Genomic DNA, 16,576 nt, shown 5'->3' on the forward strand with positions numbered 1-16,576 from the left:
TTTCGACAACAAATGTTGGATGGTCATGCTCTCAAATTGTCCGACAACAAATGTGTTCCGTCAGATTATCCAATCGTGTGTACACAAACCCCTCAGACTAAAATCCAAAGTACAAACACGCATTTTCCGAACACATGTTAACCAGCAGACAACATTAGCAGAAGTTGCCCAAAGGGTGGAGCTAAAGAGCAGAAAAACCACCTAGTTTCGTGAATGTTGGCTGAAAAAGTTCCCGGCCAACGCCCTTCGGACAAAATTACACGGAAATGCAATCGCGCGTACGAGGCTATAGGCTGGCCATACACTATACAATTTCCTTTAGATTTACCTTCAACTGAAAGGGTTTAGGTTTGACCTCATGGTTTTGGTAAATCTAAAGGAAAGTTGAACAAGAAAATTGTATAGTGTATGGCCAGCCAAAGGTTCTAACCCATATATATATATATATATATATATATATATATATATATACATATAAAAAAAATTAAATAAAGTAGATAAAGTTTTTGTTGGACGCTTCTCTTGATGGTATCTCCGTTTTGCAGGTGGTTGATATATACAGGCATACCCCACTTTTAAGTACACAATGGGACCAGAGCATGTATGTAAAACGAAAATGTACTTAAAGTGAAACAATACCTTTTTTCACTTATAGGGTGTAGTGGGGGGGTTAACAGCTGTAGTTAAGGTCTCAGGGGCTGTAGTGGAGGTGTCAGGGGCACACTGGAACAGGGTGGGCAATGCTCTCTGAGCTTCAGCTCCTTCTACTGCAACTGCAAAATGTCTGTACAGTACTTGTAAGGCACTTTACATACACTCACGGGTATGTCCTTACTTGCGAGTGTATGTAAAGTGAGTGTACTTAAAGCGGGGTATGCCTGTAGTATTAATCAGCATAAACTGTTTCTTGGCTTTACAACATTGATGCTGCCAACTCTGCACAGTTGTACAATGTACTACACTGCAGACATTATAGAAATACCATAGAAAAAATAGACGTATCATTTTCTAATAGTCTCGGCCTTGGTCTTCTGAACGCATTGATCTGTCAATAAAAGAAATAATGTAAAAGTGAAATAGTTTACCCAGGAGATCATAACGCTTGTATATACAGACAATTGAATTTGGCTTAAAGTGTTCCTAAACCCAGGACCCTGCATTCACTATATCTGGTCTCCCACAGTACACAGAACATGGAAATGCAATTATCTTAGTAAATATAAACTGCTAAATACCTTTCCTCATCAGCAGTATATAGCAGTCTTATGACTTCTAGCAGTCTCTGTCCGAGCACTGGTTAAAGCTTGTAGGAGGAGTTTTCATTCTACTCTGACTGTCCTATAAGGCTGCATGACCCCTGACCCTCTGTCTGCACAGTACTGATTGGCCCTGTGCTGATCACATACACTCTCCCAAAAAAAAAAAGAAGAATACACACCAAACTGAACATGTGCAGATTGACCCTAAAGCCTCGTACACACGGTACGATTGTTGGAAGGGGATTGTCTGTTGACAGACTGTTGTCCTAAATTCTTACTGTTAGTACGGTCCTTTTGACACTTGTTGTCCAATTTTCAGCCAACAAATATTGGATGACAGGCTAGTAAATTTTCGGCAGACAACGGCTCCACGTCTGAATTTCGTATGGTCAGTACACAAATCCGTCACACAAAAGTCGAAGTGCAAACACGCATGCTTGGAATCAGTGCTCACCAAACACGAAATTAGCAGAAGGAGCCCAAAGAGTGGCACTCAAGAGCTGAAATTCTTTGTAGTACATCACTACGTTCGTGTTTGTGGCAGGACAATTGTGTACCATTGGTATGCAAGACAAGATCCTGGCACACGCCCTTTTGACAAAAATCAGACGCTCGGTTGGCCAACAATCGTACCGTGTACGAGGCTTAAAGGAGTTGTAAAGGAAAACTTTTTTTTGCTGAAATGACTGTTTACAGGGTATAGAGACATAATAGTTAACTGATTCCTTTTAAAATTGATTAAAAATAGATAAAAATCAATCATATAATGTGCCTCTAGTTTCGTTTTAGCATCTAGTTTCGTTTTAGCATCTAGTTTCGTTTTTGCATGTTATCCTGCCTCTGTGCTAGACAGAGCCATAGAGCAGTGATGGTTTGAAAAATTAAACTAGAATCTCCCAGTACTGTGGTCATCAGGAAACAGACAACCAGGAAGTGTTCAGAACAGAGAAGAATTACAGCAACATCAGAGCAAAAACGAGCAATGAGGACATGAAACCAGTACTGCAGTAAGGTAAAGGAAGCTATTTAGCTAAAAAAAAAAAATTCCTTTAGTGACCCTTTAACTCTTGATGAAAACAGGACAAATAGAGAGGGTGAATCTACCAAATGGGGGCACAGACAGCAATGTTCGCTGCTAATGTTTTACCAGACAAGACATGAGGGGAAATTTCCAACAGCAAGGCTGACAGAAATAAAAATGCTTTTCTTTAGTAAATTAGCGGAAGGCTAGAGTCCCGCCAGATTTATAATTTTGTGTCCTGGTCTGGTGATCCTTCCCCACTCAATCCAAAACTAGAAACCAGATTTCATCTTGACATACACTTTAATAATTTCTCAACTCCCTAACTTTCCCCTCCTGTCTGCAGCATAGAATGGATATCTGCAGGTCCAGAGGTAATATTACCGGCTGTTGATGGATCCGTATTCACTTCAGTTGGATGACCTCTCCTTCATAAGGCTGTCTGTGTACGGGAAGTGGCTGATCTACCTGTACAAACATATTGTCATTACTGATGTGATGAGATGACAATTCTCTCTTTCATTATACAGATACATGCTAAATACACGCTGCATTTCTCTGCAGTCACAAACACGGATGAGGACATTAAAAGTTGTAAAGGTTTGTTTTTAATTTTCTAAATAGGTTCCTTTAAGCTAGTGCATTGTTGGTTCACTTACCTTTTCCTTCAATTTCCCTTCTAAATGTTTTTTTTCTTTGTCTGAATTTCTCACTTCCTGTTTCTCCTCAGTAAGCTTGCCCCCATCATCCGAGCTGTTCTGGCTGGGGGTTAGTCAGCCACAAAAGCTTACTGAGGAGGAACACGAAGTAAGAAAATCAGACAAATAAAACAAAGAAAAAAAACATGTAGAAGGGAAATCGAAGGAAAAGTTAAGTTAACCAACAATGCACTAGCTTAAAGGAACCTATTTAGAAAATAAAAAACAAATCTTTACAACCCCTTTAACCACTTCCCGACGGCCGTACGACTATATACGGCCGCAGGGTGGTTCTACTTCTCTGGGGCGCCGTGTTTTCACGTCCGCCCCTTTCCGCGTTTCCCACGCACGCTCCCGAGCGCGCAGCGGGGAACTTCTGTGTCCCTTGGACACAGCCAATCACAGATCGCCGTGAACGGCCAATCGGAGTGGCCGTTTGCTAGGCGATCTGTGCGGCCAATGAGAGATGATCTCATATGTTTACATATGAGATCATTTCTCATTGCCGGCTCTCACAGACAGCGGTGCTGTCAGGGAGAGAGGAGACGGATCTGTGTCTCTTGTACATAGGGACACAGATCGGTCACCTCCCCCAGTCACCCCCCTTCCCCCACAGTTAGAACACTATATAGGGAATACATTTAACCCCTTCCTCACCCCCTAGTGTTCACCCCTTCCCTGCCAGTCACATTTATACAGTAATTAGTGCATATTTATAGCACTGATCGCAGTATAAATGTGAATGGTGCCAAAAATGTGTCAAAAGTGTCTGATGTGTCCGCCATAATGTCGCAGTCGCAATAAAAATCGCAGATCGCCGCCATTACTAGTAAAAAAAAAATAATAAAAAATAATAATTCTGTCTCTTATTTTGTAGGCGCTATAACTTTTGCGCAAACCAATCGCTTATTGCGATTTTTTTTTTTTTTTACTAAAAATATGTAGAATACGTATCGGCCTAGACTGAGGATAAAAAAAATATTTTTTAAAAAAAATTGAGCTATTTATTATAGCAACAAGTAAAAAATATATATTTTTTTCAAAATTGTCGCTCTATTTTTGTTTATAGCGCAAAAAATAAAAACCGCAGAGGTGATCAAATACCACCAAAAGAAAGCTCTATTTGTAAGAAAAAAAGGACGTCAATTTTGTTTGGGAGCCATGTCGCACGACCGCGCAATTGTCAGTTAAAGCGACGCAGTGCCGAATCGCAAAAAGTCCTCTTGGCAGGAAGGGGGTTTAAGTGCCCAGTAAGGAAGTGGTTAATGAAAACCTGCTCCATGGGTTCAGTGCCAACATTTCTTTACATCTATTTTTATTTCAAAATAAATAGGCAAACAAAAAATCATGGCACACATCCAGTGGTCCCTTTTCACTTCCGAGAGATGACAGATGGTTTACTGCACTTACACATAATGTATGACTGTATATAATGTGTGTACTAACTGTATTCTAAAAGACGGCAATAATTACAAATAATTACCAAGGAAGGAAGGAAGGAAATGGATAGGAATTGCTACCAATGATGGTTAAGGGAAGGTAAGAAGTAAAATATGACATCCGAGACCAGGAAGGAAGGAAATGGATAGAAATTGCTACCCACAATGGTTAAGGGAAGGATAGAAGTACAAATTGACATCCTAGGCAGGAAAGGGAAGAAGAAAGAAAGAAAGGAAAGAAAGGCAGAAATGAAGGAAGGAAGGGAGGGAAAGAAAGAAAGAAGAATAAAAAAAAGAGATGGAAGGGAGGGAGAAGGAAGGAGGGGCTAGATATGAAAAATGGAAGTAAGAAGAAGGAAGTACTTAGAAAGGAGAAGGAGTAATGAAAGGAGGAGATGAGAAGGAGGAAAAGAGACAAAGGAGAGGAGAAAGGGGAGAAAAGAAAGAGGGGAAAGAGATGAAGCAGAGGAGAAAGAGCAGGGGAGAATGGGAAGAAGGAGAAACAGAGAAAGATCAGGAGAAAATAAGAAGAAGAAGAAGGAAGAAAGGAGAAGAATAAGGAGGAAAGGAGAAGGAGGAAATAAGGAGTAAAGAAGAAGGAGGAAATGAGAAGGATAAGGAGGAAAGGATACGGGGGAAAGGAGAAGAAGGAGGAAATGAGGGGGAAAGGATGAGGGGGAAAGGAGAAGAAGGAGGAAATTAGAAGGATAAGGAGGAAATGGGAAGGAAAAGGAGGAAAGGATACGGGGAGAAAGGATAAGAAGGAGGAAATGAGAAGGATGAGGAGGAAAGGATAAGGGGGGGAAGGAGAAGAAGGAGGAAATGAGATGGATAAGGAGGAAAGGATACATGGGAAAGGAGAAGAAGGAGGAAATGAGAAGGATAAGGAGGAAATGTGAAGGATAAGGAAGAAAGGATTAGGGGAGAAAGGAGAAGAAGGAGGAAATGAGAAGGATGAGGGGGAAAGAATAAGGGGGGAAAGGAGAAGAAGGAGGAAATGAGATGGATAAGGAGGAAATGGGAAGGATAAGGAGGAAAGGATTAGGGGAGAAAGGAGAAGAAGGAGGAAATGAGAAGGATGAGGGTGAAAGGATAAGGGGGGAAAGGAGAAGAAGGAGGAAATGAGATGGATAAGGAGGAAATGGGAAGGATAAGGAGGAAAGGATACAGGGGGAAAGGAGAGGAAGGAGGAAATGAGAAGGATAAGGAGGAAATGAGAAGCATAAGAAGGAAAGGAGAAAGCGAATGAGGAAAGAAGAAAGAGGAAACGAGCAGGAGTAGGTGGAGGAAGGGGGACATATGAGAGGAAAGGAGAAGGAGAGGGAGGAAAGAAGAAGAAGGAGGAAAGGAGGAGATGAAGAAAAGAAGGAGGAGAGGAGGAAAAGAGAAGGCGTAGGCTCAGAGAAGGAGGAAAGAAGACAGAGGAAATTAAGTCATTGGATAGAATTTGGAACCCAAGAGAGTGAAGGAAGAGAAAGATGATGGATGCAAGGTTATCACTGCAAAATATGGACAACTATAAAAAGAATAATAGATTAAGAATAATAGACTAATAATAAACAAACCATGTCTTTCCTGCCTACGCCATATAATCCTATTTCAGTGAGACTGGAATAAACCCCCCCGCCGCCATAGAAAGACTGAAAGAATATACAGAATGCTAAACTCTATTGCCATTCAGTGAAAAACATTGTGCTGTCAGAATAAATTTAGTTTCATAGTAGGTGGAGCTAAGACTTAATAGCTATTTTTTTGGGGATACGTAAGATCTTTTTTGGCAAGTCATATTCGTATTCCGATTTATAGCTGCACTTTGGACAAACTGTAACAGTCACATTATTGTAGTGGATTCCTGGACTCCTAATGGTAATGGAAAATCCCTCAACCTGATTAGTAACTAAAGTTTTCTTTAGCTGGATTTAAAAGCAACTTGCAGAGTAAAAGAAATCATTTTCTGCTGACTTACACCATCTCTTTGTAAGACACGGCTGTAGACATAGTCAGGAAACGGTTTGCGTGGAATGTATTTGCCATGGCCCTGGACGGCGTTCAAGATGCCATTCTCGTACACTACTCTCCCGCCGGCGATAGTCACCAGAGGTACTCCGTGGCAGACCATACCTTCAAATATATTGAAGTTCACGGCCTGGTGGTGGGTTTTAGCAGAAATTGTCCTGTAAATGAAACAAATATTTGGTAAAGTTATATCCATGCATAACATCAGTGACAACGTGCTGACCGGTGTTACACCTCAGTATAGTAAAATTGGTTAGTGAAATTACAATACTATTCAAGGAGGGGCAACAGAACTAAATTCTTTGATGTTAAGTTGGTTTTAAAATATGTATACAGTAGTGTGCAAATGTTTGCATACCCTGGCAGAAATTGGGAAATTTTGGCATTGATATTGAAAATATGACTGATCATGACAAAAAACTGTCTTTTATTTAAAAGGGTTGTAAAGGTATAAAAAAAAACACCTAAATAGCTTCCTTTACCTTAGTGCAGTCCTCCTTCACTTACCTCATCCTTCAATTTTGCTTTTAAATGTCCTTATTTCTTCTGAGAAATCCTCACTTCCTGTTCTTCTGTCTGTTACTCCACACAGTAATGCAAGGCTTTCTCCCTGGTGTGGAGTGTCGTCCCCTCTCCCCTTGAGGGGGGAGGGGACGAGCAGAAGAGTCAGGACACTCTCTACATTGCAGATAGAGAAAGAAGCTGTGTGTTAGTGGGCGTCCTGACTCTCCTGCTCGCCCCCTCAAGGGAGGGGGCGAGCACGACACTCCACACCAGGGAGAAAGCCTCGCATTACTGTGTGTAGTTACAGAAGAACAGGAAGTGAGGATTTTTCAGAAGAAATAAGGACATTTAAAAGCAAAATGGAAGGATGAGGTAATTGAAGGAGGACTACACTAAGGTAAAGGAAACTATTTAGGGGATTTTTTTTTTACCTTTACAACCCCTTTAAGGATCGGAATCACATGAAGCCATTTATTATCACATAGTTTTTTGGATCCTTTTCAAATCATAATAACAGAAATCCCCCAAATGGCTCTGATCAAAATTTTACATACCCTGGAATGTTTGGCCTTGGTACAGACACAGAAGGTGACACACACAGGTTACAATGGCAATTAAAAGGTTAATTTCCCACATTTGTTGCTTTTTAAATCACAATTAGTGTCTGTGTATAAATAGTCAATGAATTTGTTCGCTCTCACATGGATGCAGGCTAGACACTGAGCCATGACGAGGTAGAAAAGAACAGTCAAAAGACCTGCGTAACAAGGTAATGAAACTTTACCTTATATATTAAAAAGATATCCAAAGCCTTGAATATGCCTGTCACTACTGTTCAATCATTTAATAAGAAGTGGAACATTTGGGGATCTCTTGATACCATGCCATGGTCAGATAGAGCAAGAAAGTTTTAAGCCACAACTGCCACAGGAACTGTTCGGTATACAAACAAAAACCCACAGGTAACCTCAGGAGAAATACAGGCTTCTCTGGAAAAAGATGGTGTGGTTGTTTTTAAGGAGCACATTACAATGATACTTGATGCTGTTCAGATTTTACAGCCCGGGTAACGTGCGGCCAGCTTGGTCCTTCTTAGTCATTGTGAGCCAGCTGCCTCTTTTAGGTTCAGGCAGCTGGCCCACAATGGTGTGCACCAACTCTGCCCATTTCTACCATGTAACCCTATTTTGCAGCCTCCTAGAATATGTGGTGAGGATATCCCAGGAGGCTGCAGGAAAAGGGACACATATTTCTTGCTAAGTGAGAATGGTTAGAGGGGAGCAGGGCCAGATAAAATAAAATAAAAAAAAAAACACCCTGTGGTTTATATTGATAAGGGAGGAGTGAAGGTCTGCTTTAGGGTTGCTTTTTTTTAATATCACTTGACCCCCGAAAGATTTACCGCCTTTATGACCAGGCCATTTTTTTGCTATACGGCACTGCCCTACTTTAACTGACAATTGCGCAGGTAGATTGGGGGTATGTGATCGAGAGTCCTAAAGAAGATATAGCACCTCATCCCAAAATAGATTCAAAGGAGGGGAATTTTTTGGAAGGGTTGAGGGGATTATTGCGGTGCGAAGAAGGAAACCAGACAAAGTATGTATATATATATATATATATATATAAAAATATATCAAAAGGTTTATTCAATTTTTACAGAATATAATAATTATTATATTCTGTAAAAATTGAATAAACCTTTTGATATATTTTTATATATATATATATACATACTTTGTCTGGTTTCCTTCTTCGCACCGCAATAATCCCCTCAACCCTTCCAAAAAATTCCCCTCCTGTGACAATTGCGCAGTCATGCAACACTGAACATAGAATTTGGATATTGTGGAGGCAACATGGACTCTCATGGTACAGTATGAATTTACAAAGCCAGTTTACAAAAATATATACATTTATTTTACAAAATGATACAAGATAAAAACAGCTTTTAAATACATAGGGCCAGATTCTCGTAGATCTGGCGTATCTCTGCGGCGTAACGTATGTCATTTACGTTACGCCGCCGCAAGTTTTACAGGCAATTGCTTTATTCACAAAGCACTTGCCTGTAAAAATGCGGCGGCGTAGCGTAAATCACCCGGCGCAAGCCCGCCTAATTCAAATTAGGCGGGTAGGGGGCGTATCGCATTTAAATTAAGCGCATTCCCGCGCCGTCCGATAAATATCCCAGGGTTCATTGCTCCAAATGACGTCGCAAAGACGTCATTGGTTTCGACGTAAACGTAAATGGCGTCCAGCCCCATTCACGGACGACTTACGCAAACAACGTAAATTTTTAAATTTGGTCGCGGGAACGACGGCCATACTTAACATTGATTGCGCCTCATATAGCAGGGGCAACTTTACGCCGCGACAAGCCTAACGTAAACGTCGTAACTTCACTGCGTCGGCCGCGCGTACGTTCGGGAATTTGCGTATCTAGCTAATTTGCATACTCGACGGGGAAAACGACGGAGGCGACACCTAGCGGACAAAAAAAAATTGCATTTTAGATCCGACGGCGTAAGAGCCTTACGCCTGTCGGATCTAATGGTTATCTATGCGTAACTGATTCTAAGAATCAGTCGCATAGATACGACGGCTCGGATTAGGACTTACGTCGGCGTACATGGCGCTGCGCCGTTGTAAGTCCTCTGAGAATCCGGGCCATAGATCCTAGACATTGGATGCTGCTATAGGTAGAACATCCACTTATCTGACACACAAATGAAGATTAGATGTAGATGTTGATTGCGCACTGAAATATGCAGAGACTAATCTCTGTTGTTCACTCAACCTGTTTCAGACTTATACTCCTGAAGAAGGGGGTAACCACGAAACATGTTGAGCACTACTGTTTTTATCTTGTATCATTTTGTAAAATAAATGTATATATTTTTATAAACTGGCTTTGTAAATTCATACTGTACCATGAGAGTCCATGTTGCCTCTAGGAAGAAGGTACTTTAACTTTTTCATAGCAAGTAGTTTTTTCCATATATCAACACTGTACATAAATGAATGTTTTTCCCACCAATAGATCTTTTTTGTGGTATTTAATCACTGCAGTTCTTTTTTTTTTTTTTTTTTGCGTTATAAACAAAAAAGACTGTCAATTTTGAAGAAAAAAAAAACAATATTTTTTACTTTCTGCTTTAAAACATATCCAATACAAACATTTAAAAAATCTTCATAAATTTAGGCCAATGTGTATTTTGCTACATATTTTTCGAAAAAAAATCCCAATAAGTATATTGATTGGTTTGTGCAAAAGTTATAGCGTCTACAAACGACACTACCGTATATTTTTATATAATTTTTATTTATTTCATACTAGTAATGGCGGCGATCAGCAACTTATAGCGTGATTGTGATATTGCGGCGGTCAATTTGGCACTAACTGACACTTTTTACACTTGATCAGTGTTAAAAATATGCACTGCCACTGTACTAATGACACTGGCTGGGAAAGGGCTTACATCCAGGGTGATCAAAGGGTTAAAAGTGTGCCTGGCCAGTGCTTATGTGAGGTGTTTTTACTAAGCGATATGGAGGATTTTATTCCCGGCTTTGCAGGGGAACAAAATCCACCACATCTGTGCCCACAGGACGGAGCTCTGCATTGTTTACTGTGTCTCTCCTCGACAATCAGTGGGTGCCGATGGTCATCCATTGGCTGGCACCCGCTGATCGGTTTCTGCTGTGACTAAGCACAGCAGGAGTGGCATGCTCCCTATGCGGAAGTGCAGAACCACATTATATATATATATATATATATATATATATATATATATATATATATATATAGTGGAGCCTTGGATTACGAGCATAATCCGTTCCAGGAGAATGCTTGTAATCCAAAGCACTCGCATATCAAAGCGAGTTTTCCCATAGAAGTCAATGGAAACGAAGATAATTCGTTCTGCATTGACTTCTATGGCATGCAATACCGCATGTGGCCAGAGGTGGGGGGCGCCGGAGAGCCTCGGAAAATACTCAAGGACAGCTCGGATGATCTCGGAAACCTTCAGAAAGGTTCGGAGACACCCGGGAACGGAGTATTTCCGAGTATTTCCGAGTGATTCCAAGTATTTCCGAACGGCTCGGAACAGCTCCAAACCGTTCCGCGTGTCACTGGAGCCCCTGCACCTCTGGCCTAATGGGTTACTGCACATTAGCTTAAATTCTGCTTGTTTTGCGAGACATTTGTAAAACGAGTCAGATTTTATAGATATATATATATATATATATATATGTATATGATTTTGCACAGAACAGCCACCCTGTAGCAGTAAATCTGCTATAGGGTGGTCGTGAAGTGGTTAAAGTGAGTGTAAATCTCTGAAATTACAGATGAACAAAGCATATCCCTCTATAGTGTTTACTTGCCTCTATCCAAAGCACCTAGTTGTGTGATTTCTATCTTCTGTCTGATTGCTCTTCTATCTGCATTAACCCCTTCTGACAGTCAATGGCGACACCAGACAGTCCCATGAATTGTTCCCACCCCCCTTACAGTACACAACGGATTATTGGCAGCCTCAGCTGTGCATGTTTCCCTCTGAGGCTGTATAGAGGGGTTGTGTCCATTTGCTCCACTCAGGTCTCAGATTACACCCAGCTCCCTGCTCCATGTGTGCAGTCTGCGACATCAGATCTCCACTCCCTGACTTTGATCTGTATTTTTTAGAATGCTGTAGTGGAGAGAGGGGCTGCACAGGGGTCAAGTCCTGGGGAAAAAAGTGTGGGAACTCCCACCCAAGATCCACTCCCCCACCAAAAAAAAAAAAATGATGCGCTCATATGCATAATTACTAAACCGCATGGTTTTTTTCGATCCACTGTACCTTAGTAATCCTTTATGTTAGTGGCCGCTTCCTGTATATGGATTCATCGGGTAGTGTGCGGGTATTCCATCACTTCCTCGATGCCGCAATGTCTCCTGGGAGCTTTTGTCATTGTTCCCAGGAGACATTGCGGAGGTCTGCCGCGAGGATTTAGAAAGAAGCAAGTTCTTTCTGTGAGTCGAGCTGGGCATCGCAGCTTAGTGAAGGATTGGCTCGGGCGGCTCGGCTGCTCTCGGCTCCTCTAGTCCTGCAAAGGGAACTGAGTTCCTGCTGTGAAAAAAGTGCAGGAACTCCGTTCCCATGCGTTCCCGCAGGACTTGAGCCCTGGGGCTGCAGATAAACAGGTCCAAATTATGCAGGTCGATCTGTGTACCATCTGAGGCTAGTCACTTCACTGGGTATATTTCAGGGTTTAGCTGATGTGATGTGTTAATTATTTGAATTAGGTTATGACTCCCAGATATTGGATGGGCCAGATGGGGCACAATGACCACATGTATACCAATTGTCTGAAACTCTAGTGCTAGAAGCGAGAATGATCTGTAAACTACAGAAATCAAATTCCAGGCTTTAAGATCGCGGGATAATGAAACGTGATCTACGACAGGCTGCGACTGTTTGCTGCACTTTGACATACTAACTTCATTTCCAGAACGTGTCTTATGGCTGATTTCTCCCCAAAATCCATTTTTCAGACGCTTGGACAAACCTCCAAGATAGAGCTGCACAGGATCTGAAAACATTCTGTCCCAGCTTGATAAATCTAGGTCAATACGCTCGCGAGTCGCGCTGCTTCACCTTCTCTTCGGAAATGTTCTCGCCTTTGAAATATCACTGCCTTGTTTTGCCTTTAACCTTTTTCTGATTGCACAAACAGTCTGAAGGGATTATTGCCACTCCGGACACATTTAATGGTGTTAAACTCTTTTAATTTATAAGCGGCGGTGTCAGAGCTGGATACAGATGCCGCCGGGATGTTCCGGTGTGTACTTTGTCACCTCAGGAGAAAGCAGGCTGATGAAAAGTGGCAGGACGCACGGCGCCTGCAAATACAGTGACAAGCTCTTCTAGATGGGTTCTGACGCTTACCTGGACTAACGCACGTCGACAGCGGCACATTATCTGCCGGGAGGGTAACTAAAGATATAACTGCAGGCTACAAGTAAAATTAATCTGAACTGCTAATGCCATCACTGGGCTAGATTCAGCAATGATTTACGCCGGCGTATCTATAGATACGCCGCGTAAATTCAAAGCTGCGCCGGCGTATCTTCTTTCTGTATTTCTGCGCCGACATTAGCCTAAGATCCGACTGGCGTAAGTCTCTTACGCCGTTGTATCTTAGGGTGCATTCTCACGCTGGCCGCTAGGTGGCACTTCCGTCGTTTTCGGCGTAGAGTATGCAAATTACCTAGTTACGACGATTCACAAACGTACGTGCGCCCGGCGGTAGTTTTTTACGTCGTTTGCGTAAGGCTTTTTCGGCTAACGTTGCTCCTGCTTCTCTGAGGCGCACGCAATGTTAAGTATGGACGTCGTTCCCGCTTCGATTTTTGAATTTTTTACGCCGTTTGCGTAAGTCGTTCGCGAATAGGGCTGGACGTAATTTACGTTCACGTCGAAACCAATACGTCGTTGCGACGTACTTGGGAGCAATGCACACTGGGATATGTACTCGGACGGCGCATGCGTCGTTCGTAAAAAAACGTCAATCACGTCAGGTCATCACACATTAACATAAAACACGCCCCCCTTCCACATTTGAATTGCGTGGGCTTACGCCGGCCCCATTTACGCTACGCCGCCGCAACTTACGGAGCAAGTGCTTTGTGAATACTGCACTTGCTCCTGTAAGTTGCGGCGGTGTAGCGTAATTACGATACGCTGCGCCGCCGTAACAATGCGTGCCCCTACCTGAATCTAGCCCACTGTTCTGTGCTAAACTCTGAAGACCCCAGCCAATGTACTTTAACCACTCGACCTCCGAAAGATTAACCCCCCTTCCCGACCAGGCCATTTTTTGCATTACTGACAATTGCATGGTTGTGTGACGCTGTACCCAAATAAAATGTATGTTCTCTTTTTCCGACAAATAGAGCTTTCTTTTGGTGGTATTTGATCACCTCTGCGGTTTTTATTTTTTGCGCTATAAACAAAAAAAGGCCGTCAATTTTGAAAAAAAAGCACATTTATTTTTTACTTTCTGTAATAAAATATATCCAATAAAAAAAAATGAAAAATCGAATTTCTTCATAAATTTAGGCCAAAATGTATTTTGCTACATATTTTTGGTAAAAAAATAAATGAAATTAAAAAAATCCCAATAAGCGCATTATGGTTTGTGCAAACGTTATAGGATCTACAAACTATGGGATATTTTTATTTATTATTTTATTTTTATTCTTTTATTAGTAATGGCGGCGATCGGCGACTTCTAGTGAGACAGTCGGAAGCTTACTGACGCTTGACAGTTTTTGGAGACCAGTAACACTAATACAGTGATTAGTGCTAAAAATACAGTATACATCTGTCACTGTACTAATAACACTGGCTGGGAGGGGGTTAACATCACGGGGCAATCAAAGGTTTAACTGTGTTCCTAGCCAGTGTTTTAGTATATTATGAGAGTTTTTTTTTACTAGGGGAAGACATGGATCCTAGTCCCTGCTTTGCAGGAACACAGGATCCATGCCTTCCCTCCTGCCAGAACAGCGATCTGCCCAATTTACATAGGCAGACCAGCATTCTTGCTCTCTGGATGATCGACAGGTGCCAGCGGACATTGAAACACAAATAGAATAAAGTTGGCATTGCAACAGGCTCAGTGTTGGCCCACCAGCCTAATAAGCACATAGGGGATGGGTCAACGGCAATATACGTCGGCAGAATGGCACTGCTGCTCAAAGCAGCGTAACTGTACGTTGCTTTGAATTTGCCACCGTGCAAATCCAGCCAGAGGATATTGAGTCTGTGGTACCCACAGATCAGCTCCCGTTGTATATAATCACAGCGGGGTGCCGGCAGTGTGCCCCTTACCCGAAAGTGTCGTATCACGTACTGGGTACGTGATCCAGTGTAGCAGAGCCACCTTGCCACCGTACATGTAAGTTATACATTCGGCCAGTGGTTAAATTTAGTGAGTGCATATTTTTTTGTTATTTTTCTTCCACATAAATATTATTGTATCAAAGTGTATTTAAATCCTACATCTCTATATCTGTTTTTTCAATATGTTGGGCATCATGTCTCACTTTATACAGTTTTATTAAAGTGGCGTTCCAGTCTCCTAGCCAACGTTGCACTAACAACATTACAGAGATTGTTTTCATTCACCATAAGCATACTGTAAATGATATTGCTGCCCATATACACATTGTAACTACTTACAAACTGCTAAGTTCTCTATTGCCCCCCCCCCCCCCGATTCCGGCTGTGGTCATGTAGAATGTGGGCAGTGGATGCTTGGTTTGATTTGGCTTGATTTCCTGGATTATTATGCAGCTGGCTACCCAGCACACACCTCTGGATCTCGCACCTACACAATACTGACACTGCGAGGCATACTTTGTAGTTATTAGATGCCAGAGGACTCCTTGGACCAATGACATAGATAACCTAGTCAATGGGCCGGGCTTATGATGTAATTAGAGAAACAAGGGAAAAGGATGACGCACACACCTAGTGAATTACCAGAGACATTTAATGGACGTTAATTTTTTTTAAAAGTGGATACTCACAGAGTTACAACTCTCAATGAGCTCTATAGACACACTGGGCCAGATCCACAGCCAGCCAGCGCAACGTAACTTTTTCTATTTAAGTTACACTGCCGCAAAGTTGCCAAGTTAGGTGCCGATCCACAAAGCACTTACCTGGAAATTTGCGGCGGTGTAACTTAAATCCGTCCGGCGCAAGGCGGGCCAATTCAAATGGGCGAGTCCCATTTAAATTAGACGCGCTCCCGCGCCAGACGTACTGCGCATGCTCCGTCGGGTAACTTACCCGACGTGCATTGCGCTAACAGACGTCGCTCCTATGTCATTTGCTTTGACGGTAACGTAAATGGCGTCCAGCGCCATTCACGGACGTCTTACGCAAACGACGTAGAGTTTGAATTTTCGAACGACGGCCATACTTAATAGGGCTTAGTCAAATAGGACTCAGGCCTATTTTTACACGGCGTAACTCGACGGAAACGACGTAGAATTAGCGCGACGGGCCCGTTGGAACGTTTGTGGGTCGCCGTAAGTGTTCATTTGCATATTCTAGGCTGACCGCAACCTAGCGGCCGGCCTAGAATTGCATCCTTAAGATCCGACAGTGTAATTCAATTACACATGTCGGATCTTCTGTCTATCTCTTGGAAACTGATTCTGTGGATCAATTCCAAAGATAGAAACAGGGATACGACGGCGTATCAGTAGATACGCCGTCGTATCCCTTTTGTGGATTACCCCCACTATGTGGTAAGGTACCCCCTTCCTCAGAGCTAATTGCCTAGGCAGCCACAACTGGTATTCGCGGGGAACACTAATAAAAAACGGTACTGTCTGCAGAATTTTCACAATATCGATATCCAAACCTTAATTAACTAGCATTAAAGTGGGTCATTTTTAAAAATGAGTGGAACTTCGCTTTAAGCAAATCCGTTGTATTTTTCTTAACACTGAAATCCTGTTAGTACAGCACTTCCTTCTGCAGGCTGACAATGCTAAGACACTGCTTCGCAACACACGGGTGTAAAAAAAAACACAGCTTTCAAATTCATACAGAAAGGGGAAAGGAAAGG

At 42.2% G+C, this 16,576-nt stretch overlaps 1 protein-coding gene across 3 annotated transcripts in view; it reads right to left on the reverse strand.

Annotated features, from left to right (window-relative positions):
- Positions 1-1,011: 1,011 nt before the first annotated feature.
- The window catches only part of DPYS (dihydropyrimidinase), a 134,110-nt gene continuing 118,545 nt past the window's right edge, over positions 1,012-16,576 (reverse strand). For all 3 annotated transcript variants that reach the window (XM_040354840.1, XM_040354839.1, XM_040354838.1), the window contains exons 8-10: positions 6,384-6,591; positions 2,665-2,748; positions 1,012-1,045 (exon numbers count right to left, since the gene is read on the reverse strand). In XM_040354840.1, the coding sequence (XP_040210774.1) occupies positions 2,686-2,748; positions 6,384-6,591 (271 nt within the window). In that variant the 3' untranslated portion in view covers positions 1,012-1,045; positions 2,665-2,685. The remainder of the gene's footprint in view (positions 1,046-2,664; positions 2,749-6,383; positions 6,592-16,576) is intronic.

Source organism: Rana temporaria, chromosome 5, assembly GCF_905171775.1.
Source record: "Rana temporaria chromosome 5, aRanTem1.1, whole genome shotgun sequence".
In the NCBI taxonomy this organism is placed as follows: Eukaryota; Metazoa; Chordata; class Amphibia; order Anura; family Ranidae; genus Rana; species Rana temporaria.